This window comes from Tachypleus tridentatus, chromosome 10 (genome assembly GCF_004210375.1).
Source record: "Tachypleus tridentatus isolate NWPU-2018 chromosome 10, ASM421037v1, whole genome shotgun sequence".
NCBI classification, from domain to species: Eukaryota; Metazoa; Arthropoda; class Merostomata; order Xiphosura; family Limulidae; genus Tachypleus; species Tachypleus tridentatus.
In genome coordinates, this window is record NC_134834.1 from 73,304,609 (window position 1) to 73,330,731 (window position 26,123).

The following is a 26,123-nucleotide window of genomic DNA, read 5'->3' on the forward strand; positions in this document are numbered from 1 at the left end:
GATGACTAGCTGCCTTCCCTCTAGTCTTACACTGCTAAATTAGGGACGGCTAGCGCAGATAGCCCTCGAGTAGCTTTGCGCGAAATTCAGAAACAAACCACTGTGGATTTTCACTTTTATTCCTGTCATTTTACTCATTTAGTTTACCGTATTTGTGGTAGAGGCCCTTGCAGTGCTACCAAAGTTACCATTTTGCCTGAAATAAGCATGTATATGTGATATAAACTTTTAACATATCTTAGATTTGTATGTGGATGTCGGAAGCTTATGAAATAATGTAAGGAATATTTAAAAATATAAATTTAAATGTTTTAAACTTCAGTTTTAGAATTGTATTTATTTGCCTGCAATACTGTTGTATTAACCTGTATTTAACTTCTATAATGTCTTTGGTGTTAATGCTACTGTTGACTGTGGAGAGGATACCGCTGTATCATAAAAAGATTTAGAATTAGATTATTTAGTAAGTTTAGCAAATAAATGGCATATAAGTTTTAATTATAATAAATAGAAGATAATGCATGTGGGTTATCATAATTTGTGTTATCAGTGTAATTTCGATGGAAATAACCTTAACAGTTTCGTGAAAGAAAAAGGTCTTGGTAAAACTATAATGGTTGATCGCACATAGCCATCAAAGCAGTTTGCTGTTGCTAGTGGTAGTGTTACTACTACTAATAGCAGCATTACTAGTAGTAATACTGGAAATTTCAGTAAAAGCAAAGTAGTAGTATTAATTGTAATTGATATTGCTTGGTTCTACTAGTGTATCTAAGTATTATTTAGTTAGTATAATTTTATTTTTATACCAAATTATTACTTGGGATGTTACTTTTAGCATTTAATTATAATAAATACTAGTATGATGTGATTTACTGACTACTGTTCAATTTAATGTTTCTGTTAGAACTTAATATTTTCAAAATAAGACCAATAACTTGAGCATTTTAGATTAGTTGAATATTCTTCCTTTATTCTACTGAAAAAGAATAGTTAGATATTTGAAGCACTTGAGTTTTGGGTCTCATTTTGAAAATATTACAACTTCTGTAAGTGATCCTGTGTGCTAACTACTTAACCTTAACTGTTAGAACTGATTATACTTGAATAACAACCAACCAACTTGAATAAGATTCTGATTTTATAATTAAATTACACCTAAAAAATATGCCCAAAATGAAAATAATGTTATAATAGATGAAAAAAGGGGGTGGTGGCAGAGGAAGAATACACACATGCAAAGGTAAAAAAAAAAAAAATTTGGATAAAAGTTCCATATTGCATTGTCACTATTAGATGAGGAAAAAATGTTACAATACCAATAAATTATACATAAATAAATTTATATGACTGTTAGAACTAATTGAATGCTTAACAAGAAGATATTTTCTTTTGGAGGGGAAGTACAAAAGATGGAGGTTAAGTGAAAACGTTTGTTGAAAGTAAAAGAAAAACATCAAAAATATATATAAAACATTGACATTGAGATTTTGAGTTCATAAGACAAAATAATGGTTTTTTTCACAACTATAAAATCAAACATTTAGAAACTTGGAACCATAGTATTCTTGCCAGAGCCAATCAAATCAAAGATTGTTATAACTCTGGGAAACTTAGATTTTCCAACTTTGTTCCAACCAGTGTTGTTAAGGTGAATGTGAAAAAGCATCCCAGCATAGATTCATTAGAATACTATTTGTAATATCAGTCTAATTAGTCTGAAATACATCAATAACCTTTTGCTTTCTCCAACCCAGTGAACTTTCACTAATTTAAATAACTTATCCAATTTTCTTTCTACCTTGTAAAGTAGTATTCATATCAGAAACTTTCTGAAAATCCTTGCAAACCAAATCAATTCCTTTAACTCCAGATAAGAATTAAAATTCTTAGGAAATTGATAAGTTAAGATCTTCCCCTTGTAAAACCACATTGGCTATCTGAATTTTTTTTTTCTCACCAAATGTCCATTGATGTAAATATATCTTAAAACTTCTTGAACATTGCTTGTGTCAACCTTTAAAAATTAGAGTAACATTAGTCTCTCTCCCATTGCCATTAAAATCAAGCAGTTAGAAACTTAAAATTCTTACTTCTTTTAAAAATATAGGTTAAATTTTATCAGATCAAGTTTTCTTTTTCTAACAAGTTTTGTATTAACATACCTATTGTAAATTTGCAAAATATTTTCTGTAAGCAACTTCTCAGAGTTACAAATCCAACATGCCATCTTTTAACACTATAAATTGTAATGCAATTGTGTAAAAATCACAATAGGTATTAAGAAATACTCTGCAGTTAGAGTTTGAAAGAGTAGAATTCACTTTCTTATAATAAACAAGATACTGTAGGAAGCTAAGATAATTGAAAAATGCAGAAAGAGTATGAAGAACAGTGACCTGTGCCCTAAGATTGACTCAACAAAGATACCTGCACTTCATGATCAAGGCTGTGAGCTGTGGCAGTGAAGACAAATATTGGTCCTCTGTCATTCAACTTTGTTCTGCATGTAGCTACTACTAAACTGAAGTGATAATATTGCTTTTTCCCCACTTTCTAGATTTAGTAGATGATGATGATTCTCCAGTTACTCCTCTTTCCTTTTCATTGTTATTGGTACTGTATCTTCCAGTCTTATTATCACTTTTGTGGGATGATTCATAACATATGACAGGTTCATTCATCACATCTGACAGATTCATTAAAGGTGTGCAGTTGCTGCACTGCATGCTGTTTCTTGTCCATTCTCCCCTTGTCTTCTTAGACTTTCCCCTCAGTGTGGATTTCTGTATGTGGCAAGGGGACCTACCAGGGAAGGTTCTGTTCTTTCAGTTTTTCTCCTCTGGGATCTAAACATCCACCCATGAGTTTGCTGTGTATGGTGACTCATCAAGGAGAGGGAGAGGATTCTGGTGGTTGATGAGTCAAACCCTAACACACAATTTTGACCTTGAATTCCTGTAGATGGGCAGCCTTCAGGTGGTCCCCTAGGATCAATCAGCTGGTCCACTTGGGGTAGGGTTAACCAAGTACTAGTGTTGGATGTTCCCAACGGACATTATGGACGTTGTATCTGATGCTGGTGTTTGGGTATAGTGCTCAAAAACCCTGGCATTGCTGCAGTATCCTTGTTTGGCATTGTAGTGCTTCTCCACATAGGGCTTTATGGTGGGTGGGGTCAGTGGGCACTGAAATATTCTTTTTTTATTATGGATCCTCCAAATGAAAACTGAAAAAAATAGTGAATAAGCAGTCCATAGTTAAATGACCATGTCTTGAAAATTTTGAGCAGTAATCTTCAACATTGTAACACCTGTACTTCATTTTTTTATACTACACACTCTTTCAGACAAACAATTTGGGCAAATGTCTCCCTTTTTCATTCAGAAGGGACGAGAGGGACTTGCTGGCTCTCCAGAGTTAGCAAAGAAGCTTTGATCTGGTGACATATTATTGGAAACATCCACATCTCAACACATTAAACTTGTCTTACGTTCAAAGGCAATTGGAGATATACCTATTGAGGTTACACCTCATGCTAGTTTGAATTCGCTCATGAGGAGTTATTGTTGAGAGGAATTTGAAGAACATCCCAGAATCAGAGATTTTTGCTGGTTTCTCTACTAAAGGAGTTTCTGCATTGAGGCATATTTCCACTCGCAAAGATGGAATTATGATGCCAACCAGTGTCCTCATTTTAACATTTACATCACCGTGCTCACCTGCCACCATCAAGGCAGGTTATCTTAATTGCAAGGTACAGTCATACATTCCAAACCCTCTCAGATGTTTCCAGTGTCAGTGGTTTGGTCACTCAAACACGTCATGTCGTGGTTCCTTGAAGTGTGCCCGTTGCAGTAGCAAGGATCACGATGCCTACGAGTGTGAAACAGACCCTTGTTGCATCAGTTACAATGGCTCTCACCCATCCTACTTTTGTTCTTGCCATAAATGGTTGGAAGAAAAAGAGGTGCAGCATGGAAAAATGATTCAAAACATTACTTACCCTGAGGCTCGAAAGTTGCTGCCCACCACTTCATCTCGGACATATGCTACTGTACTTCATTCCATTACTACAGTGGGAGTGCAGACCAATCTCTTTGTACCTCCAAAAGAATCTTTCTCAAATCAAATGAAAAGTCTTTTGACCTCCATTGATAAAAAAGTTGATGAATCAATTTCAACACCCATCTCTGTTCCTCACATACATTCCAGCAAACCCTAAGATCCACTTCCTTTGGTTCTGGGTATGGGCATTTCCTTGGGAACATCTTCTCTCACCCCAAGATGCAAAATGATCATTCATTCATGTCCTCAGTTGCTGGAATCCTCTTCCAATAACAAAGACCTACCCAATTGACCCAGGACAGGATCCATGGAGGTCAACAGACCTCCCTCAAATAAAGACAATAAAGAAATGAGATGTGGTCATGAACAGAAGGGCTTTCCACCCAATTTGCCTATACATAAATAAAAATGGCCACCTTGATACAATGGAACTGTCGAGGTTTATGTTCTAATCTGGATGACATCAAAGAGCTGATTGCTTCATAGCATCATGTGTGTCTTTCCTTTCAAGAAACATTTCTGAAACCTGCAGATACAGTCACCTTTTGATGGTTTTCTTTGTACAGAAATGACAGGCTGATCAACATGTGACCATCCTGTCTTTGCTACTCAACACACCCTTGGAGGCCCTAGCCATCCATGTTTCATTGGGTCATTCCATCACTGTTTGTTCTCTCTACCTGTCACCTAGCGAAACCTATGATCAATTATCCATTGATGCACTCATTGAACAGTTGCTGTCTCTCTTTTTAATCCTGGGGGACTTTAATGGACATCATCCCCTCTGGGGAGGTGCTGATATTGACTGGAGAGGTTGCTCCGTACATCGTATGCTCTCTGATCACAACCTTTCTCTTTTCAATACTGATTCTTATACTTATTTTCATGCACCTAGTCAGTCCTTTATAGCTATTGATCTCTCAGTTTGCTCCCTTTCAGTATTATCCCATTTTTCATGGAAGGTTGACAATAACCCACAAGGCAATGATCATTTTCCTATAATTTTGAGAGACTACCATGGTCAATGCCACCCGACCCGCATGCCCTGATGGAAGCTGGATCAAGCAAACTGGCTTAATTTCATTGCTCTTGCAGAACTTGATCTTGCCATTGTCTGTAATTCATCAATGGATGACTGTGTGGCAGCAGTAACTGACTATATTATACATGCAGTTGCTGAATGTATTTCTAAAACCTTGACATGTTTTCCACTATAACCTCCTCCATGGTGGAATCCTACCTGCCACATGGCACAGAACACCCAAAAATGGGCTTGGGATACTTTTCGTAGGTATCTCATGCTCTTGAATCTCATTGCTTTCCAGCAGGCCTGTGCACATGCTCGGTGGATAAGACATCAAAGCCAGAAGGACTTTTGGATTACGTTCACAACCAAAATATCTTCTACCACCAGTTCCAAACTCATATGGGGCAAGATTTGAAAGGTCAGTGGGCAATATAATTCTGTCCCCTTCTTGATCTTGCTCTCTGACGGCTAGGAAGTAGCTGATACCCGGAACATTGTTAATACTCTAGGTGAAAGCTATGGCAGGTATCTAGTACTTCTGCTTCACCCTCCACCTTCTTATCCATCAAGACTTGGGCAGATCAATCACCTCTTTCTTTTCAAGCTCATTGTCTTTATGACTATAATCATCCCTTTACACTGGTGGACTCAAACTGGCCCTTCATTAGTCTGGCAGTATATTGGTTGGACCTGATGATGTATACTACAAAATGCTGCACCATCTATCTCCTGCTTTTCTTGCTATTCTTCTGATTGTCTTTAACCAGATCTGGCAGGAAAATGTTTTTCCTGATGCCTGACACAGGGCTATTGTCTTACTTTTCTCCAAGCCTTGGATGATCCCAAGATTCCTTCAAACTACCATCCAGTTGCTTTGATGAGCAGTCTCTGTAAAACCTTCAAGAGGATGGTTAATGCTCATCTTGTTTGGTTCCTCTTATCAAACAACCTCCTTGAAACGTCAATCAGAGAAGCCTTTCTCAAACGATGTCTTGTATCAATATTCTTTGACATTGGGAAGGCTTATGATACAACAAAGAGGTATGGCATTTTGTGAGACCTCCATTTATATGGATTACTTGGCCATTTGCCCATTTTTAATGAAAATTTTTTAATGGACAGGAGATTCCAAGTTCATGTGGGTTCGATATTTTACCATTCTTTTCTATAGGAATTTGGAGTCCCTCAGGGCTGTGTTCTGAGTGATACATTTTTCAGTATAAAGATTAATGCCATCACTGAAGAACTTTCTCTTACTGTTGCAAACGGGCTATATGTCGACAAGTTTCACATCTCTTGTCAGTTGTCAAACATGAGGCATACTGAGCAGCAGCTGCAGGCTGACCTCAATTGTTTACTGAAGTGGACCACAGCAAACAGCTTTAACTTCTTTCTCTCTAAAACCATTTTCATGCACTTTTGCTGCCAATGGATTATTTACCCTAATCCTGAACTCTATATCAGTGAAGTTGTACTACCTGTGGTCCCTGAGACAAAGTTCTTGGTGCTTATCTTTGACTGTAGGCTGACCCTTATACCACACGTCATGCAGCTTTGGGTCAAATATATAAGAGCACTGACCATTCTCCGTGTCTCTCTTCCACCACTTGGGAGTAGATCAATGTTTTATGCTAAAAATATATTGTGCTCTTTTATTCGATCGAAACTAGACTAACGATCACTGGTCTGTGGCTCTACCAGAACCTCGTCCTTGAAGATGCTGAACTCCATTCACCATCAGAAACTTTGGCTCTGCACCAGGGCATTCCGCACTTCCCAAGATCAGAGTCTCATAGACCTCCTCCACACCTCCACCATTTACAACTGTCTTTACTGTATGGTTTGAAACTTTGTTCCTTACCAAAGTATCCCACCTGGGGTAATGTTTTCCTTCCTCAATGGGCCATGCTTTTTCAGAACAGACAGTCTGCCATTACTCCTTTTGGTCCTCATATCCAGGTGCATTTGGATGAATTGGGTTTGTACTTGGATAACATTGCTGTATCCACTTATCACCCCATCCCACCATGGCTTATTACAGTCTCCAGATGTGAACTTTCTTTAAGTCATCTGAGAAAAGCAGATACTCATGATTGGAAATACTGTCTGTTATTTGCTGAACATCTTTCAAACCATCCTTCCATTCCTATTTATATGGATGGTTCGAAATCAGGTGATTCTGTGGACTCTGCCATGGTTTGTTGTGGTTTGATGGTTGCTTGCAGAATCCCCTCTACAGTTTCTGTATTCACTGATGAACTGTATGCCATTTCTCTTGCCCTGGATCACATGGAAGATAAGCAGTACTCAAATTGCATTATTTATACTGATTCGCTTAGTTCTCTACTGGCCTTGAAATCTCTATACGTTACTTCTAACCCTGTTCTCACTGATATTCAAAACCGACTAGCCCATTTCTCTTTAACATCTACTTCTATCCAGTTTTTCAGGATACCAGGCCTTGTTGATATTCATGGGAATGGGCTAGCTGACACCACAGCTAAATCTGTCTGCTCTGGCACTATCACTGCTGTGTCTGTTTCATACATGGACTATGGTCCTGTATTTAAGGCTCGGCTCCATGCCAGTTGGCAGTTGGCTTGGAGTGAGCAATGCAAAAACAAGCTTTTCCAAATAAAACCCTAAACTGGACTTTGGCCGTTTTGCTTCTTTAAGGATTGGAAAGAGGAACTTGTCCTAACTAGACTGTGCATTGGTCACAGTTTTTTTAACTCATCATTTTCTTTTAGCTCAGACTGATGCATCAGTGTGTTGTCTGTGTAACACTCAGGTTACAATAAGTCACATTTTACTGTCTTGCCATTGTTGAGAGTCATAACGACAGCACCATTTTAAACATGTTTTGTCCCAAGATTTATTCATAACATTAGACAGTGACACTGTTCACCTTGGAAATGTTTTAAGTTTTTTTAAATGTCATTAATCCTTTCAATGCTAGTTAATTTGTTGTTTTTTAATTTACAAGTTAGACATTTTTTTAATGAGATTCCCTTTTAAGAATAAAAGTACATCTAGTTTAATTTGAAATTAGAAAATGGCCATAATGTCAAATAACTCAACCAGGATTGGAAAGACCAACTTCATGTGACTAAATCTGATTTTTTAACTTACCCATTAGTCATCCTGTTGAGTTATAATAATTACAGTCATGCTACAGAAAGCCCTTTACAACTTGTATTACTGTGGTTTTTCTCTTACTGCTGTAGACTATATGTAAAAATTGGATTTAATGATAATTATGTTTTTAATTCAAAAATAAAATTTTTTTGTTTTACCTTAATTTCCTTTTATGAATTTTAATAATTTTACTTTAATTTTAACTTTTTTACTGGATGTTTGTTTCAGATAGCCTATTTGCTTTGCACCATAAAACTCCAAATCAACCAACCAATCTTAGATCTTGATTAGGGTCAGGGCATTTATGAGTGATGTCAAAAAGGTCACCTGGATTACTGACAAACTGGGCTTGTTTCAGTTTTTTTATTTTTTAAATTTATTTAATGTAATGGATTAAAAGTATTCCTTTAAAAATTATTATGAACATAGTTTTAATAACTATAGAAACAGAATTATTCAAAAGCTAAGAATAGGAAAAAATTGTGTTTTTCCAATGATTTGTTTTTAAGATAATATGATATAAAAACAATATAATTTTGTCAACTGGCTAATTCTCAGTGTTAAATATGAAAAAAGATGATGCATTAACACTATCAATTCCCTTTAGAATTTTAAACATCTCTATCAGATCTTTTTTCAAAGAAAGCAGTTTCAAAGATCTTCATCTCTCCTCATATGACAATCTCTCCATTCCAGGTACCATTTTAATAACCCTCTCTGAACTCTTTCCACTTTTCCAATAAGTTGATGTCTTTCCTAAGGTAAGGAGCCCGAGATGGAAAACAAATACTTCAAATATGGCCTAACCAGTGACCTATACAATGAAATTATAATCTCTCTAGACTTGTGTCCAGTATTTGTGTAGGTACAAACTAAAATCCTATTTGCCCTACCACTAGCAACAGCACACTGCTGGGATGGCTTAAGTATTAAGAGAATGATCAACCATTATAACTTATACCCAGATCCCTTTCTTTGTTTCATAACACTGTTTAGGTTATTTCCATTCATATTGTACTTATGATGACCCACATACATTATCTTGCATTTATTATAATTAAAACTTAACCATTTATTTGCTCAACTCAGTAGATGATCTCAATACTTTTATAAATCAGCAGCATCCTCTTCATAGCTGGTAACTCCCAAGACTTTAGTATCATCTGCAAATGTAAGTAATTTGTTGACTATTTCTTCATCCGTTATTGATGCAAATCAAAAAGAGCAAAGGCCCTAAGACTGAACTCTGAGATACCTCACTTGTGACACTGTGTTTGAATGAACTTTATTTAAAACAACCCTCTGCATTTTTTTGATCTAGCCACTCTTCTGTTTAATTAACTAACTTATTTCCCACATCTACAGAGAGAATTTTTACATGGCACCTTGTCAAAGGCTTTCTGAAAATCCAGATTCAAGAAATCCACACCACCCTTGCATACCTTAATCTACTTAGCAGTAACCTTTCAAAGAATGTCAGTTTGTAAGACAAGATTTTCTCATAGTGAAACCATGTAGACTATTCATTAAAATTCTAAATTTTTGTTAAATTAGCTTTCAAATCTTCTTTTATCAGACTTTCCAAAACCTTTTCCAAGCCTAATAGGCCTTTAACTACTGGGACAATTTTTGTTTCCCCCTTAAAAGAGGAGTGCCTTTAGCTCCTTCCAATCCTTTAGCACCTGCCTAATATTCAAGGACTTCACAAAAGAATTGCAAGTGGCTCATATATTCAATTCTTAATGTTCTTCAAAACTTTTGAGGTAGTGGTATCTGGACCAAGATTTTCCATTTTTTAAACTTCCCAATTTTTTTTAACAAACTCGGAATTAATACAGTCATAATGTCCAACCTTGTTTGCATCTGTCAACAGTCCAAGGTGTGGAATACTGCTTAAATCTTCATTGGTAAAAATTGAAGAAAAAGCAGAATATAATAACCCAGCAATCTCATAACCATAAGATACAAGTCTTCCTTTATCACCTCACAAAGGTTGTACCCCATCCTAATTGTTAATTTTTACATTTTCAACCAACCTTTTTTCACGCATTATTTTTGATGCCCCAGTTTTCTCTTTGACAAACTTTCCAGTCATACCAGTTAATTTAAATTTTTTAATTTGTGATAATTTTCTTTAATTTTATCTCTTATACCCTTTGTGAACCTACCTGTTGTTGTTTTTTATTTGCAGCCACTTTTTTCTTTCTCTAAGGAATATATTTATCTTGAATATTTAAAAATCTAAAGTAGCATTGTTTCTAGCAGGGTCCTTGGTAAATTGGTGAAGAAAAGAATCTTTAACAGTTTTAAAAAACCTTTCTCAGTCATGGTTTGACTTGAGCATTTCCCAATATATATATGTTTGAACTTAAAATCACTCGTAATTATGAGCTTATTAACTGGAGAAATTTTTCTTAGGAGCTAAATAATACTATAATAAATACATTTATCTTTTATCATCTCTGTCTGCATAACCATGTAAATTTGTCATTTATGGTAATGGTGGATAAACAAACCTCCATGGATGATGAAGGGTTAAACAAAAAATAATAAGAATAAATTATAATTATTGGCCTATTTTATTGCTACCAGTATTTTTTTAAATTTAAGATAAAATAGTCAAAAGCAAGTGACTTACTTTTTAAATGAACAGTATTTTTCACTAAAAATCAATACATATTTAGAAAAGACTTACTTAAGCAATAATATTAAATTTTACACATAATAGTTTTGAAACTTTAGGTAATGATAAATACTAAGTTTATGTTTAGATTAAGATAAAATATTGGATAGTATTATATCAAACATCATAAGGTAAAATTGAAATTCTAGAAGTAAGAAACATTGAATTAAAATGGATTAAATTTTTCTCATATAAAATAACACAAAATGTTAAAATAACTTAATTTATTGATGAGAAAAAATATAAGTATGGTGTTCCATACTTTTTTGTACAGTTATTATCTTATTTATAATATACACAAATGTTTTATGGAATTTAAATACTAAAATTGCTATATTTGCTGATAATACAGCATTAATTGTTTGGCTTTGCTTACATGATTTGCAAACACTGGAAATTGTTTTTTTTTTAATAAATTGCCCAATAATATAACTGAAATAAATTTTTTTAAATTAAAAATAAAGTTATTATAAATAAAAATTATCCCAAATCATGATGAAACTTTGTAGAATGGATGGCAACTGCTTTTTGTGGAGACACAAGTGTAGAGGATGACATTTCAAACATGCTCTCCACAATCCACCAGGACACAGTAAAAGACCAACAACACCTTGCACACAAACTGATCCAAAGAAGAAATGTACAAAACTTTCAAAATGTTGTTATCTACACTTGTGTCTCCACAACAGGCAGTTGCCATCCATTCTTCAAAGTTTCATCATGAATACTCTGCCTAAACAATCTGTCAAAGATCCCAAGTCATATTTTTGAAATAATTTCAGAATAAAGAATAATTGTAAATTATCATAAACTTACAAAACCTTAAGCTGGAAATAGTATGTTAAAGGATTTGACAAAAATATATTATTAAAATTTTGTGTGTGTATATGTTAAAAATTCCTTATTTCTTGTTGATACAGTGATAATTCAGTTTGTAATGCTAATTTTTTTGGGGAGTGGGGTGTCTTCAGTTGAACTAATGCCAATTGTTTTATTTTAGAGTAATGATAAATTAAACAGTTTATAAATTTATATTTTAGTGAAAATAGTTACTAATATATATGTATATATGAAGAATATTATTATTTAGAAAGAAAGAAAACTCTTACAAATCAAAAATGGTTAATATATTGTAGGTAGTGTGTGGTTCCATCTCCCTCAGGATGGTACAAATTATTTCTTGAGAGAATGCAAGCAATTAGGAGACCCAGTAGTGCAGTCATGTAAAAACAAACATTTTAATATATTTTTTAAATAAAACTAAGTATTTTTTACAACATGTACGGCATATTCTCTGATGCATATCCTAACATTACATTTCATCCTTAGCTCCTCTTTCTCTTATTTAAAAATAAGAGAGTAGTTATGAATGACAATAGTTTTGGAAATGCTGGATTCCATGTATTAATATCTCAAATTCTAATAGTTGAAAAGGAGAATACACAATCATTTTTGTTATTCAGCACCAAGGATATCTAATAATTATAAAAAATGAAAAGAATGCAAGTATAAGATACTTGTAAAAAAGATATGTTTAACTGTAAAATGTAGAACATTTAGTTAAGGTCATAAAATTTTTACTGTTATGTTTTAAGCTAAACATATCTAATAAAGTATTAAATTTGTGTTATTACTTAAGATGAGCTAAGTTTAATATACCTGGTTAGAGATAAATTTGTATTATATAAATATTTGGTGCAATTAATTAATTGAATAACTATCAGTGATGACAAGAAAATCCACTTGTAGAGAAAAATATATATGTAAAAATGACTCATTTGGGTTGAGAAAATTTTTATGTAGGGGAGTAAACAACATTTTGACCTTCTTTGGTCGTCGTCAGGTTAACAAAGAAAGAAAGAGGTAACTGACCAATAACTAACCACATGTTTGAAGGGGGTTGTGTAACTGAGGAATGTAGAGGGCATGTTTAGATATTTTAATATATATATGTATATATATTTTGTTTTTTAATATAGGTATAAAGGTGTTCCTTGGTATTGGTTTATTTTGGGCTTCAGTTGTTGTATAAGTAAGGCTTCTATAATTTTGCATTTGTTTATGTTTGTTTCTTTATTTAGTATGTGGGTGTTTTCTATGGTTATGTTGTGTTTATTTGACTTGCAGTGTTCGAAAACGTGTGAAGGTGATTTTTTATGTCCTTTGAATTTGGTTTCCATTTTTCTACTTGTTTCTCCAATGTAGAAGTCGTGGCAGTTATCACATTGTATTTTATAAATAATGTTGGTGTGATGTTTGTCAGTATAGTTTTTACATAGTATAGACCTCAGTTTTGTTACTAGTTTTTGAATAAATTTGGTATTAACTGGAATGTCATATTTTGTTACTAGTTTTTTGCCAAATGTTGGTTATTTTTCTGTTGATGTCGGGGAATTCACCATGAAGACAAACTTCATGTTCAACAACCTCAACTATATACAAACAAATGGCTTAAACATGGGCAACTCAGTATCACCAGTTCTAGCCAATATTTTTATGACAGAAGTTGAAACACAAGCAATTAACACAGCATTACATCCACTACTATACTGGTATAGATATGTAGACGACACAATTGCGGGATTCACATCTACAGAACACACACTTAATTTTTTTAATCACGTTAATGCTGTACATCCCAACATCAACTTCACATGTGAACAGGAAGAAAGCAATCAAATATCATTTCTTCTCAGAATTACAAGAACTGATACACAATTTAAAACAGAAATCCATCAAAAAATCATCCACACTGGACTATACATTCCTTGGGACTCAGCACATGAAATAAAACAAAAACTCAGCATACTAGGAAACCAAATAAACACAGCAATAAAACTATGCTCACTAGGTAAAATTAATGACACATTAGACAAAATAAAACAATACTTCATCAACATCAACAAGTTTCCTCCACAAACCGTAGAGAACATTATACGCACACACCTAGACAAAAATCAAAATCAACTAACAAAACTAAATATATTCCACAAATCAAAAAATCATGAAACCATATACTGCTGCATACCATATATTTCCGACATCAGCAGAAAAATAACCAACATTTGGCAAAAACTAGTAACAAAATATTACATTCCAGTTAATACCAAATTTATTTAAAAACTAGGCACAAAACTGAGGTCTATACTATGTAGAAACTACACTGACAAACACCTATACATTCTGAGGCGGGTGCTGGCGTTCACTAACACGCCTTGACAACATATCCTAACAATGTTCAATTGGATTTAAATCTGGAGATCTCGTGGGCCATTCAAAAGTCTCTATTCCTTCCTCATCAAGTCCATACAATGTCTGACAACGTGGGCTCATGCGTTAGCCTGCATGAGAATGAACCCATCACCAACAGCACCAGCAAAAGACCTCACAATGGGTTCCAGAATTTTGTCTCTATGTCATCGTGCATTTAGAGCACCCCTGTCTAGTATGAGTTAGTTCGTGCGGCCACCCAAGCATATGGCTGTCCAGACCATTACAGAACCTCCTTCATAAAGCGTCGACTTGCACAATGTTACAGGAGGAAAATCGCTTTCCTCACCATCTCCACACTCTCGCACATCCATCATCACGAGATGCAGTGAACCTGCTCTTGTCTGTCCACAGCATCAACATGGTAGCCCATTGATGGAGTTCCCAGTCCAGGTGCTGACAAGCAAACTCCAACCTTGTTGCATGGTGTCACTCTGTCAGAATAATGCCTCTTGCAGGCCATCTGGCTCTAATGGATCCTTTGTGCAGATGACTGCGAACTGTTTGGGTCGACACATGGGTTCCAGTGGAATGCTGAAGGCAATTTCACAGTGACCTTGTTGTAGCTAACCTGTCCTGCAGAGCAGTAGTCACAATGTAGCAGTCCTCTCTAGCTGTTGTGCAGTGATGACGACCTTGACCTGGTCTCCTGCCATAAGAGTTTGTCTCCTGGTAGCATCGCCAAAGTCGGTTGATGACGCTTGGTGACACATCAACGTGCTGTGACACCCTCCTTTGCGTCTCTCCATCCTCCAGTATCTGGACTGCCCTGGCCCCCTCTTTCTTAGTCAGATGGCACCTGACTACTTGGGTACACAAGGTGAAGGTACACATTGACAAAATGAGCTACAAAAGGTCCATGTTGGTGTTTGTTTTGGGAATTAACGAGGAATGCTTAGTTTCACATAACAGCCTTATATAGGGTACCTTGAGTTGTATTCTCCTTGTGTGAGGTGAGTTTTGTTTGATTTGCTTCAAACTTCACTCACAAGCTTAAAAATACACTTGTAGATGAATTGATATGTTTTTCATACATAAATCTAGTTATGACAAGAATATACTGAAATACATACTTGTTCCTTAACCTTTTTGAGCAGTATATAAATATCTGATACAATTAATTCATTCTCCTCTGGAAGAAGTTACTGGTTGTGTGTTAATGAAAAATTTAGTTAATGGTTGATGTGATATATTACAAAATACATAGCTTTTTGTCCTTGATGAGCATGCAAATGGAGTGATTGTCAAATCAATTCATCTATCTAATATAAACAAATTATCACAATATCCATGATTGCATAGTTACAGCAAAAAACATTTTTCTGTTACATTTATAAACATAAATGAATGGCCTATGGAAGGTGTATATTCTTACTTTAAGTTTGTTTATTCTTTCATTGAATAGGTATGTGTATATAAAAGTCTGAATTTAGCTTGGGTAGTGTGAGCTTTATGGCCTCCTATTATGTTACAAGCCATTTTTAATTATTACCAATATTTCATTGTGTAAGGAAATAACTGTAGGGCTCTTTGAAGGTTTATTTTGTAGCCAGGAACTTGAAGGTGGATATGAACATTTGAAGGTTTGTCAGGCAGCATTTAAGCTGTTTTAGATTTTCTTTTCTTTTTTTTCTTGTTAACAGACACCTTTTGGCAATTCTAAGAACCCATGAGTGAAAGCTAAAGGAAATAAATTATGTTAACCACACTACATTTGCCATATTCAGAGCAGACAAAGCCTTTCACCCAATATCAGGGCTCATCAGGCTTGCTGGAATACAACAGGCACAGTTATCTTCAAGGCATTACATATATCATCAGTTTTCATTAACAAAAACTATTTTGTGTGAACCATTGTAAACAAAGTAATAATAAGTCATTTACAAGATTGATTTTTTTGGGTAAGAATCAATAACACAACATTAATTGTTTTATTGCTTAACACTGATTATTTGTCAATTTTTGTTGTTATATTTTTGGAATAATATTCACATTTTATATGTCAGTCATATGGAAAATAAATTCTTTTAATATGCATAATGCCCATTACATAAACAAAATTTGTGGTATTAAAATGGAAGAAATCATGCACACCACCAAAGTAACAGGTCCTTCCAAGCATTAGAATAGACCATTATGATGGAATACAGGGAGGATAGGTTAACAGCTGTATTGTTTCAGTAAAGTTGACTAAATACCTAGTATACAAGACATGAGAAATGGTATGGGAGAATAAGTGAAATAGGAATGAAATTTAAAATTTATATTAACAGTAATGATTTAATGTTGAAAAGGAGTACCAGCATATGTTTAATTAATCAACAAAGTTTATTAAAACAAAATGTGTTTGATGAAGATAGTTTTATTGTACTTATTTGTTATAGTTGAAGATCCATATTTATTTTTTTTATCGAGGTAATGTTTATTTATCTTTATTTTATCAGGTGTGTTAAATTATTCAACAATTTTATGTTAAAAATATTTGTACTGATGACCTACTTGGCATGGTGACCATTAAATAAAAATTTGTTATTCTTGAGTCAACTGTGGTTTTAACTATTGTATTCCTGGTATCGAAGATGCACCTCCATTTTTGATTAGCTAAATTTTGAAAAAAAAGATGAACATAATAAGGTCACAGCACTTCCACCAGTCTTATCAAGATGTTTTGTGGATTACTTAGTGACTTACAGTACATAAATTCTCTTGTCCACTTCTCATTTTTGTGAGCTATGTGCTTATCATATCTACGTTTGAAAGTGTGTACCTTGTATTATCAGTAATAATGTTATTCGAAGTCTGATGAGTTAAAAAGAGTACTGGTGACCTTTCCTTGTTTATTTATTTATTTAATGCTAAGTCACTTATACATTTCATTCTGGGTCATATAGTGGAGCTATATATATGCTTTAATTATATAGTTATATGTTCCTAAGTAACATTCCTGTTTATAACCAATGAAAATATATTTCACAAAACTTTTTATTTTGTTCATCCATCCTCTGTGTTTTAATTGTGCCTGTAATAATGGGTTAAAAACAGAAGATGAAAGTTTTATGTCAGGGTTGATGGTCACATATTCCATGAAATAATAATATATAATTTCTATTCAGTTGATCACTATTATAATATTGCTACTTTTATTTTTGTATAATTTGATCAGGTATTAGAATGACTCGTCTTACTGCACCATTGCTGAGAAAACCAGGTAGAAGGCCAGCTGTTCCTCCATTTAAGTTCCAGGAGATTCTCCCATTGGCATTAAAAAATAGAGTATCTGGTAAAAGTGGAGCAGATAGTGGTAAATAGACTTGTGGTTTCATTGTATTTTTAGCTTTTGGTCACATAATACTTTCTGAAATTTTCACCAGATTATCCAGTTTGGTTGTCATTAAAGCCTATTGTAGTTTGGAATCCAGTTTTTACAATAACATTTAACTTTATCTCTCTTCTTCATTTTGTCCCTAAGACAACCTATTTGTAAAAAAGGGAAAGAGGCTGCAACATGAAGCCATTACTGATTCCCTTCTGTGTTGAGCTATAACTAAAACCTTCTGAAAATTATATATTCCTATCTGGAGGAGTTGCTTTTGTGATGTTATTAACTAATGACTTAAAGGTTCTGAATACTCCTTATGCAATGCAGTGCATGTACCAGCTTCCCCAGAAATCTCCACTCTTGAACGTTTCATGTAATTTAACACATATGCATTACAATTTACATAAGCTTTGCTCTCCTGCCACATTTTGAATATTCTTGTTGATACTTGTGCTGTTATCATAGTTTGTTCTCATTCTTGCTATAAATTTTGAAATTCAAATCAGTTTAAAAGCTACTTATTTTCAATCCTTATTTTATTCCATAATTATTGATTTGCCTTCTTGCACATTTCTAGCTATTAATTGCATATCTGTCTTTGATTTTTTTCACATACACTAATTTTGAACTATCTCTCTCTGAAGACATGTTTTAACATCAAACACGCTAGTAGTGCATATGATATCATTATCTGACAGAAACTTTCCACTGTTTTTAATGGCTCTGTTCCTTTACGTTTAAACTCAATTTTGTGACATGAGCATTGCCTTTTCAGTGTTCACTTTTTATGTTTTTTTCTTTTAGTTTGTTTTAACTTCATTTTAAACTTGCATCACTACCAACTAACTATAAAACAAATTCTTGATCTGGAGATTTACTGTACCATAAATTCTCAAGTGAGAGTGACTGGTATTTTCATTGGAAATTCTTGTGAAGTTGTTGATGTTACTCTACTATGTCTATAGCCAACTGAAGACATTACTAGTATAGTTCATGATGTTGTGAGTTCTTTGCCTCATCTTCTTGTCCCTACATCAGTTTGACACCCAAACTTTTTTAGGCTGACCATGAGAGTATTGACTTTAATCAACATTTCCTCCTCCTGAGTTTGCACTAGATGCATATTTACCTTTTCATGAAAACAATACTCCACTAAATCTCTCTGTAGATTTGATTACTTAAGTTTGTTCTTCACTTTTTTTTTAGGCCTTTTAATATTTCCCTTCCTTTAATACAGGACTCTAATAATGAGGATTTCAAAATCCTCATTTTCTTTGACTTCAGGATTCCTTCACTGTTGCTTATGGCCATTCCACTATACCTTTTCTGGATTCAAAATCCCTTTTTAGTTACTTGTGGTTATGATTCCCCGACTTCAGTTATACTTTATAGTGCTCATTTATTTCATCTATATCTTTTACTTCCTCATTTTTACTTACTCTTTTGTTACTTGTCTTTTTGAAGCCCTACAGTATAATCCTGATGGGATTCCCTGTAACACATGGGATGGATGCAGTTTCCCACAAGTTTTACTTCTTTAGTAAACCTACAGTAAAGGGTGTCACACTCCAGAATGGAACTCACTTAGATTTTTATGATTGTGCTTCACCACAACATTCAATCTAAGGTGTAAAGAGAGGTTTGTGAATAATTTTGGAGATTAACATTATACTTGCCTGGAAATTTATTTTCAGTAAATACGTACCTCTCTGCACACCTTCCCACTGCTAGTGCATATTATTCTTGCCTTGGTTATGAATGAAGTTAATTTTGAATGCAAGTGCTTATGGGAATTAGTGTTTTACCATGATTATATCATGCAGTAGGTGCAGTTCATGTTAGTTTCACCTCAAGTGGCATGTGAAAAATTTTAAAGGTAGATGCTCAAGGAATAGCTTCTACATATGTGAGGGCAAGTATCAATTGGAAATACATTTTCAAATAAGGATAATGTTAACTTTCAGGTGTGGTTACTTCTGTATTCTTCCTCATTTGTCAGTCATCCTTTTTGTGGGTGATTCCCATGGGGTACACTCATGTGAGGCACTTTTATTTTGATTTCACTACTTGGTATCATGTATCTTGTTATACAGTTTTCCTTTTGCACAATCCGTTATCCTCAGTTTTGGCTCAACTGAGAGCTTTGTATCTCAGATTCCCCCTTTTTTTCCATTACAGTTCTTCACCAATGTCTCTCTTAAAGACGGGAGTGCTTTTCTTTTAGGGGAAAATGTTGTCTTGTGGGTTCTTTGTCTCCTTGGGAATCAAAATATCTAATTAATCTTTTAAGAGATCCTACTTTTGCTACACCATTATTGTGATTTAGTCACACAAACAGTTCTATAATGGTGACCTATATTAGCAATCAGGAAGGAACATGATATTGTAGTCTCTTAATCTTTTGGTTCCTCTCATGCTGTATTTATCTCCAAGCCTGACATATGCCAAGTGTTATGAACATTCTTGCAGATTCTTTCCCAGAGATCATAGGCTTCTCTACAGTGTGAGCCCTTCAACTTTTCAGTGTTTGTGCCATTGGCTTGGTTGTCCTATGAATGATGCTTTGGCAATGGTGGACAACCATTTTCTGCTTTACTGATCTGTAGTTCTAGACTTCATTTCTCTAACAGTGGATTAGTTTAACCAGTTTCAGGTCAGTTATTTTCTTTACATCCCTGTTCCTTTTCATCTTCTTACTTGAATACAGGCAGTCTTAATTCATTGAAATGTTTTATTCTTATTTGCTTCACAAGCTTAACTGTGTCTTCCATTGTTGCATCTTCTATCTTAACAGGATTATATTCCACTCTTTCTCAGAAGACATCTTTTGTGCTTTCTTGGATGCCCTTCTTCCACAACAATATTTTACCCCTTCTAAAAGTCACTGTTTTAAATTTGAACTTTAATTAAACACCTTTACTGTTGTTATATGTAGGTGACATTGAAATTATAATGTATGTTATGATTTCAAAGTTTTATATTATATGAGTTTTAATTTTTTTATTTCAAAAGAAGTCTACAAAAAACTATGTAAAAACTTCAGATGCATTGTCACATGACCCACAAGCTATAAAATTCTCTATTTTTGCACAATGTATCTTGATTTAAATAATGCCAGTTGTGTAGATTGTACATCTAGAAAATAAGGCATTTACTTAACTAATTTACACATGCATTTCAAAGTTCTCTGGATGAATGCATTTGAAATAAATAATAAGTTTTGTTAACCCCTAACTGGTACCATTCCCACCTTCAATAGATTTTTTTGAGCTTTATGGCCTACACGTAGATGTTACATATACCTGTATATAATCACTAGAAGGAGCTTATTGTATACTATAATCTAACAATAGTTCATTTAAAATTGGTATTATGTACTATTTGTCTTTTAAAATGCATAATTGAAAGGTTTAAACATTTTTCTAAATATATATTATACTTTGGTGTCAGTTCTCAAGACTGTAATTACTGTATTAATTATATTATGTGGTGCACAAGAATTTTGTCAAAGTGTTTTACATTGCTGCCAGAGATACTGTAATATGCCCCAAAGGTTCCATTGACTTGTATCAAGATAAATAATAAATGGTAAAGACAAGAAAGGAAAATAAAACATTAAAAGTTAACACTATGTGAAAGGGAAAAAACCTGAAGTTACAAATATAACCAAAAGAAAATCTTTAAAGATATTTTACAAAAAATTGAAAGGTGTGTTTTTTTTTCTTTTTCATAATTTTAATCATTTAATTACATTGTACATTGATGATAATAGCTAGTGATATGGTAGAGAAAACAAAAAATATAAACATTTACCTTAAAAAGTTTTGGTATTATTTTAGAAAGACCTAGAGCAGGGGTTTCCAACTTAAAGAGTGCCTGAGGGCCACAACTATATTCATGAGTCTAGTGTTGGGTGGCATAATATTTTTGTCAAATTAGGGCTTGTTGGTGTATTACGTGATGCAAAATAAAGAGTAAATAGATCCATGGTAGGGTTAATTTATGTCCTTTAAACATGGTAAAATGAGTAACAGTTGGGGAAGGAGTTAATCTGAATGTGACTTACTTTACGTTACATGATATTTGGATGGGTATATTTATGAAAAAAGATGTATTTTATTGTGAAACTAAAAGGAAAATGTAATTTAAACATGTTCAATTATGGAATAAATAAATTTAATGAAAAAATGCTGCATATAAAAGAAACTAGAATAACAAACATATTTAAAGTAGTAAGGACATAAAATTTTCAGTGTGAATTTTGAGGTCGCTCAGCAGCACTGACCAAAGAGGGTATGTCGACATGGAGTTCTGTTGTTGCTAGTCTCAGGAGGGGATGATAGTATAATATTGTGAGATGCATGTGATCTAATTTAGAAGCTGTTACTATCAAGGTATTACTGTAAAATTACAGAGGCATAAATAATAAACATATAGGTGCACACAAAATGAATTTCAAAATTTCATTATTGAATGTCAGATGAAACTTTTATGAATTTTACCCTGCAAGTCAGAATTTTTCATTTCTTCACTACAAAAAAATATAAAAGTAGGTTATTTTTCAATAGACCTTTGTGGGCTACACAAAACCATGTCACGTGCTGCCTGTTGGAAATCTCTGGCCTAGAGATTATACAAATGAAGTACAAAAACTATAAGATGAAGAAAAGTATTTTTGTACTTAAAGGAGAATCAGTATACACTTTGTTAACCTGAAGATGACCTAGGAAGATTGAAATATTGTTCTCTCCTTATCAATAAAAGTGTTAATACCCATACCAGCCATTCTGAGATACATTTTTATTTCAAGTGGGTTTCTCGTCATCGATAATATACACTTAGATTATTAAGAGTTTACGTGCAAGTAACTACAAGAGATAACATATTTTTTTTTAGTAAAAGCTCTAAATTATAATTACATCATTCTGTGTGTGCAAAATACCTATTATCTTTGATAAAATATTACTAGTTTTGGGGAGTATACATTAAGAAATCTCAGAGTTACAGTATGTGTTGTTGCATAAGTGAAATTCCCAGTATGGTATTCTGTAATTTACGTGAACCCATTACAAGAGGGGTTATAGTCTGCAACTGGCTGGCTGTTATGTAGTCCATGATTAGAGAAGCTGTATACTGTTCTCAAGTCTTGAGAAGCTAAAGTGTTCTCACATTTTTACTGATGTTCATCCTTGGCCATCTACTGATCTCATCTTCAGGAGTTAGTGACTTAGAAATTAGTTTCTCGTCTTTCTCTAGCTCCACAACAAGTTACATCATTTTTCATGTTTGTATTTCATGCTTCCTCTATTGGTGGCTATAGAACTGCCCTTTCTGCTACTTTTAAATGTCATGAAAATTGTCCCCTTCTCTCAACTGATCTTTTTGAGGTTTTTACTTACTTTCTTCCAGAGTCTCTAGCGAAATGTGCATGAAGTTGTTAGTAACCTGGTGTTGGAGAACAAGTGTTGATGAAAACTCTGAAGTTATTACATGTACCTACATGCAATTTGACAAACCTTTAGTAAAGTGTACGAGTCTGTTAAAAAAATCATATTTTACAGAAGTATTTGTACTCAAGATACTTCTGTGAATTGATGAGTCTGTCAAATCAAAGTACAAGGTGATGTTATGTGAAGGGTAAAAATACACAAACTGTTGCTAAATCAGCAATGTGTAGTAAAATTAATATATAACTCTGACATCAAATACCATGTTGAATGGCACTCTATAAAAGGTCTTATCATGTGCACTTTGAACCCTATCCTTATATGCATACTTCTCACTAAGACTTGACTCTTGTCTTTTGATGGCTCACCTCTTGGTCTGGACAGACTTGGTGTTGAATTGCTTGTTCATTGTCTGCAAATCTGATCTTACCTATGCTTCTGCTCTTGTCTCATTCCATATTTTGGAAAGATTATTACAACTATTATTCTCTTAGGCACAATTCCATCTTCTTTACTGGTGCTTAATGAGGGTATATCATCTGATACTGGATTGAGGATGCCATGTGGTGGCTGATAATGGTCTGTAGGTATCTCTCTCACCTTTACATGTATATCTTTGTGTAGGATAAGAAATATCTGAAAAATGAAATTTGTTCTTATTAAATGCCTTTTAGCTCCAATCAGGATGGGGACTGTGAACATTTGTTTGCCTCATTTCATTGTCTATGGAACAATGTAGCTATTTCTGCATTTCTACCTTTGCAACTAATCTGCCTGGTTTCACAATTTACTAGCCTTTCATATGTTGATGACAGGGATAAAGTACCAGGAGTATGTCTACTCATAATTATTGATTGGTCTGTCTGCTCCCCTAGAAACCTTTCACTATAGTTATGATACAGTATTTCTCATATTGTGCTTGTTCATTCCATCACCTGTGTTCCCACTGCATAGCTCCATAGGTCAACAGATTGCTACTCTGATCAACTTCTGTTTTTTTATATCTGAACTAAAGGGTGTTGGGAAAAAAAATACTTTTCTTCCCAGACTTTTAGGTTGAGTATTTATATAAGGCTGGTCTGCTCAACACATTCTCCTTTGAATCCAGTTCATTGAATAATAACCTATTTTACATTAAGGATATAACTTCATGTCTTGTAATCAGTATGTTATTCTTCAATCTAATTTTTCCCTGTTTACCATGTACTTCCCATTGTGAACACTCTGACTATCAGTATTTCAGAGGTAATTCAGTGTGATTTGAATTTTACATTATTAAGGCGTATATTCATTTCAAACAGGTACTTACCTCTGAAACATATTTCCAAACACCTCAACTCCACATAATCAGGTGATACATGGTTTTCTATCCCAGCTGCAGGAAAGCATACCTTTTGTAAGCTCTCCTGAAGCATTGCAATAAGTTATATGAAAGATGGGAGAATAATACTTTAAATTCACTAAAGTCATTAAACATTTTGAGAACTTTATAAGAAAGATGATCAGTATTTTGATCCAAGTGATTGTTTGAAATTTATTTTAAACCAAAAATATAATGTTCTGCTAAGTAACAGTTAAGTAGTATTATTATTAAATAAAACTATGAAAAAAATCGATGTATTTTCTAATTTTAGTGAAGTTACAATGTATAATAAATTAGGAAAATTTTGAACGTAAACTGTCATATAGGTTTATAATTGATTTTTTTTCTTATGCCTGTTATGCAGAAGTTTGTTGCCTATCTGAGATGATGACTATGTTGAGTTGCTTTAGGAATCATGATTTTGATCAGTCAAACTGTGGTAAAGAAATGCAAGCCTTTCAGACATGTTATGTCAGTCATTTGGTGAGTGTGTAATAAACTTTGTAAAACACAAGAATTGATGTAGGCTATCTGTTAAAGCTGGTTTGTATGTCTACAGGAAAAACTTGTAGAAGATACATTTAGAGGTATAAGCTGTGTGTTAATGTATTACTAGATCCATAGTGGTATACTTGCTGACAGCTTAATTTTTGTAAAGTGTTGATTAACCTTGTACTAAATCAACTAATGGCAACTTCAGCTTCCTTAAACTGTGGATAATTTTTTTACTACACCTATGGTAATATAGTTTGTTCATAGCTTCTATGAATAGCAATTGTTAAAAGATAATCGTGTACATAAAACAAAAAGGCTGTCAAGTTTTTCACTCCTGTATGTAAGCACACACTTCTAACTGCCTATACATTAAACTTCTCATTGAAAAAAGTTATAGTAGAATTGTTGTGTCTATAAAGTCTTTAAATTCATAACACAAATAGTTTTGATTTTAATTATTTGTTTTATATAGCAGCCCTGGTGGGTGAGCATCATGTAATTGAAATGGTAATTTAGATGTTTTTATAAATAGAATAAAATTATGGTAGTATTTAAGGTATTTTGTTCTTTTTACAGAAAAACCTTCAAATAAAACGTAAAAAAGAAAGCCTTGGGCTGATACCTGGATTGAATTACACAGAAATGTCCTCTACACAAGTTAATAGATTGTTAAAGACTTATCCTTTATTAAAATAGAAGAAATCTTTATTTAGAACTTTGAACATGTTTTATGTTACTCTGGATTCAAGTACTCAGTTGTATCTTTTAGAAAGCACATCACGAAGAGTTGTTTGGCACAATAAAAAATTAGATTTCTGATTATTGAAAAATTGTTTGTCTATTTAATCTTTCCATTTCATAAAAAAAAACATTTACATTCTGCTATCTGTTAACAGTGGGTATGAAGTGACTCATTTACATAGTAGACACAAGATTACTGAACATGTGTCAATATGCAATCTAGTTTCTAGTCATAATTGTACATTGTGGTAATTTACAATTTGTCATTAACATCAGGTTAGAGAACTCCAGAAAAGTACAGACTGTATTGTATATTAATATTATAAAAATGGGTGTTATGTATATTTTACAGCAGACACAGATGCAGCCTCTAGGGCTTTCAGTTTTATTAAGACTATTTAGAGAGTTGTGCACATTAGAAATGATTAGAATAATGTAACTGTGACTAATTATTTTGAGGCTTTGTTATGACAGATACACACCAACAAAACATTTTCCAATGAAATTGTAGGATTTGGAAATAACTATCTTTAGGAAAGTTAATGTGCAGTTTTCATTTGAAAAATTGTAAT

At 33.6% G+C, this 26,123-nt stretch overlaps 1 protein-coding gene across 2 annotated transcripts; it reads left to right on the forward strand.

The window, feature by feature from the left end:
* Positions 1-121: 121 nt before the first annotated feature.
* LOC143229570 (small ribosomal subunit protein mS37) lies at positions 122-25,640 on the forward strand. Of its 2 annotated transcripts, none has more exons than XM_076462110.1 (4): positions 122-277; positions 17,350-17,487; positions 24,680-24,798; positions 25,387-25,640. In XM_076462110.1, the coding sequence occupies exons 2-4, from the start codon at positions 17,358-17,360 to the stop codon at positions 25,504-25,506; spliced, it is 369 nt and encodes a 122-aa protein (XP_076318225.1). In that variant the 5' UTR covers positions 122-277; positions 17,350-17,357; the 3' UTR covers positions 25,507-25,640. The 2 variants fall into 2 exon arrangements, with proteins under 2 accessions (XP_076318225.1, XP_076318226.1); XM_076462111.1 differs by lacking the exon at positions 122-277 and adding an exon at positions 9,383-9,404.
* The last annotated feature ends 483 nt before the right edge of the window (positions 25,641-26,123 follow it).

Bases quoted from the DNA above. Each gene is read 5' to 3' on its own strand.
- LOC143229570 (XM_076462110.1), top strand. From the start codon at position 17,358: ATGACTCGTCTTACTGCACCATTGCTGAGAAAACCAGGTAGAAGGCCA. The intron at 17,488-24,679 runs GTAAATAGACTT...CCTGTTATGCAG, and splicing joins TAAAAGTGGAGCAGATAGTG to AAGTTTGTTGCCTATCTGAG. The intron at 24,799-25,386 runs GTGAGTGTGTAA...TTCTTTTTACAG, and splicing joins CATGTTATGTCAGTCATTTG to AAAAACCTTCAAATAAAACG.